We start from the raw sequence: 2,417 nt of genomic DNA, 5'->3' as shown, positions 1-2,417 counted from the left end.
AGCCTGACCAGGCGGTGGTGCAGTGGATAGAGCATCGACCTGGGACACCGAGGACCCAGTTTAAAAACCTTGAGGTCACCGGCTTGAGAGTGGGCTTATCTGGATTAAGCACGGGCTCATCTGGCTTGTTTTTTTGTTTGTTTGTTTGTTTGTTTTGTATTTTTCTGAAGTTGGAAACGGGGAGAGACAGTCAGACAGACTCCCGCATGCGCCCGACCAGATCCACCCGGCACGCCCACCATGGGGGAAGCTCTGCCCACCAGGGGGTGATGCTCTGCCCCTCCGGGGCATCGCTCTGCCGCGACCAGAGCCACTCTAGCGCCTGGGGCAGAGGCCAAGGAGCCATCCCCAGCGCCTGGGCCATCTTTGCTCCAATGGAGCCTTGGCTGCGGGAGGGGAAGAGAGAGACAGAGAGGAAGGAGAGGGGGAGGGGTGGAGAAGCAGATGGGCGCTTCTCCTGTGTGCCCTGGCCGGGAATCAAACCCAGGACCTCCGCACGCCAGGCCGACGCTCTACCGCTGAGCCAACCAGCCAGGGCTGGGTTGCTTTTTTGAGCTCTCATAGACATGACCTTGTGATAAACTGTTGTTTAATTGGTTAGAGCATTGTCCCAATACATCAAGATTGGGGTTCAATTCCCAGTCAGGGCACATACAAGAATCAACCAATGAATGCATAAATGAGTGGAACAACACATTGATGTTTCTCTCTTTCTCTCTCTGTCTCTCTTTCCTCCTCTCTTTCTAAAATCAATCAATAAAAAATTTTAAAGCCATTTATCCATAGTGTAAAATAGACAAAACATTTAGAAATAAATCTGAAAAACAAAGATGTGCAGGATTTTTATGGGAAAATTGCAAGCCTCACTGAAAGATAAATGGAAGGGTTCATCATATTCACACTTTGGAAGATTCAATATCACAAAAGAGGCTGATTTTCCCTATTTGATTTTTTTTTTTTGATTGCACACGTATATTTAACAGCAGTTTTACACAGGATGCTAAGAGCACTTCATATTTTACAGAATGACTTGAAACACGGGCTTTCTGTTAATATTCATACCACAGCACAACCAAACCTAACTCCTAAATAAAAGTATTAAAATTTGTTTAGTTTAAAGGCTTAATGGCAATAACAAGGGGAGGAAAAAGCATAAATTTGTTTTATGTAATTGAATGAAAAATAAACTCATGAAATAGTCAATAAAATTTAATATGGCCTCATGCGCCCTGAAGAAGGTGGTGCCCGATTCGGAGGGGTGATGGCTATGTCCAGATAATCTCCTATCTGAAACTTCTGTGACTGCAGGGTCATGGAATCATCAGTGCCCTTCCTCCCGGACATGGTGCTGCCAATCTCCTTGACGCGATAGCCAGGTCTTTTAATATCCGTAAAAACAATTGCAAAATTAAAGTGTGTGCCTTTCTTTCTAGCTTCTGGGTAGACTTCTTTTACTAAACTAGTCAGTTCTTTCAAGGTTGCATCCATCCAGGTGTAGATCTGCAGTTCGCTGGACGGCACGTTCCCCCGGGAGAACTCGTCCATGCGGTGATGGCGCCCGTTGTTGGTGGTGAAGACGCGCAGCAGCAGCGGGCACGTCTTTTCCCGGTCGATTGGTTTCTCCGGCTCCTTCTTAATTTCCTCCTGGGTGACACGAGACTCCACAGCCATCTTTCTCCACTAGTCCACTGGTGCGCGAGACCCTCGCTATAACCTCCAACCCCAGCAGCGAGCGAGTGAACGAAGCGTCTCCCTATTTGATTTTTAAGTTCAGTGCAATTCCAATCCAAATCTTAACCAGGTTTCTCCATAGAGCCGAACAAACTTAGAAAAAGTGGAAGAACAGCCACACACTCCAGAAGGAGGATAAATCAGGTGACTGGTTTAGAACATGGAGAGATGGCCTGGGACAGAAGAGAAAGCCAGAACAGATCCCCAGAGGGAATAGACATCCTGCAGCCCTGCATACATTTTAGCTGGTTTGTGCCCATGGTTAAGTAGGCATATGAAAACTTCCTTTGTGACAGTTTTATGAAAGAGTATTGGGACAATGGATCGTCCCATGGAACAAATATGCAATTGGACTTTATCTTACTCCATACTCTCAAATCAGTTCCAAGAGAGATTAAGATTTGACTGTAAATAACAAAGCTCCAAAAATGTAGAAGATGCTCTGAAAATGTCTTTATGAAGCTGGGGCAAGCAAGAATTCCTTAAACAAGACACAGTGTGAGTACTGCAAAGGAAAAGATTGATCAAGTTGAAGAATTTAATATTAAATCCCGAGACAAAAAGCAGATTAACAGTTGCTAGGAGCTAGGGGAGAAGGGTTGGGGAGTGACTGACTTGGTGATGGGGTTTTCTTTTGGGGTGATGGAAATATTTTAGTACTACATAGAAGTGGTGGTTGCCCAATA

General features: G+C 45.3%; 1 protein-coding gene across 1 annotated transcript; it reads right to left on the bottom strand.

Moving 5' to 3' along the window:
- Positions 1 to 1,193: 1,193 nt before the first annotated feature.
- LOC136389264 (histone deacetylase complex subunit SAP18) lies at positions 1,194 to 1,746 on the bottom strand. Its single transcript, XM_066361068.1, has one exon. It carries the CDS (start codon positions 1,669 to 1,671, stop codon positions 1,210 to 1,212), a length of 462 nt encoding a protein of 153 aa, XP_066217165.1. The 5' UTR covers positions 1,672 to 1,746; the 3' UTR covers positions 1,194 to 1,209.
- Positions 1,747 to 2,417: the final 671 nt, after the last annotated feature.

The sequence above is a fragment of the Saccopteryx leptura genome, chromosome 1, assembly GCF_036850995.1.
Source record: "Saccopteryx leptura isolate mSacLep1 chromosome 1, mSacLep1_pri_phased_curated, whole genome shotgun sequence".
Taxonomy (NCBI): domain Eukaryota; kingdom Metazoa; phylum Chordata; class Mammalia; order Chiroptera; family Emballonuridae; genus Saccopteryx; species Saccopteryx leptura.
The sequence above is the reverse complement of the archived record's forward strand: the minus strand, read 5'-3'. Positions and strand labels throughout refer to the sequence as shown.

Coding starts and splice junctions, on each gene's coding strand:
- LOC136389264 (XM_066361068.1), bottom strand. CDS start 1,671: ATGGCTGTGGAGTCTCGTGTCACCCAGGAGGAAATTAAGAAGGAGCCG.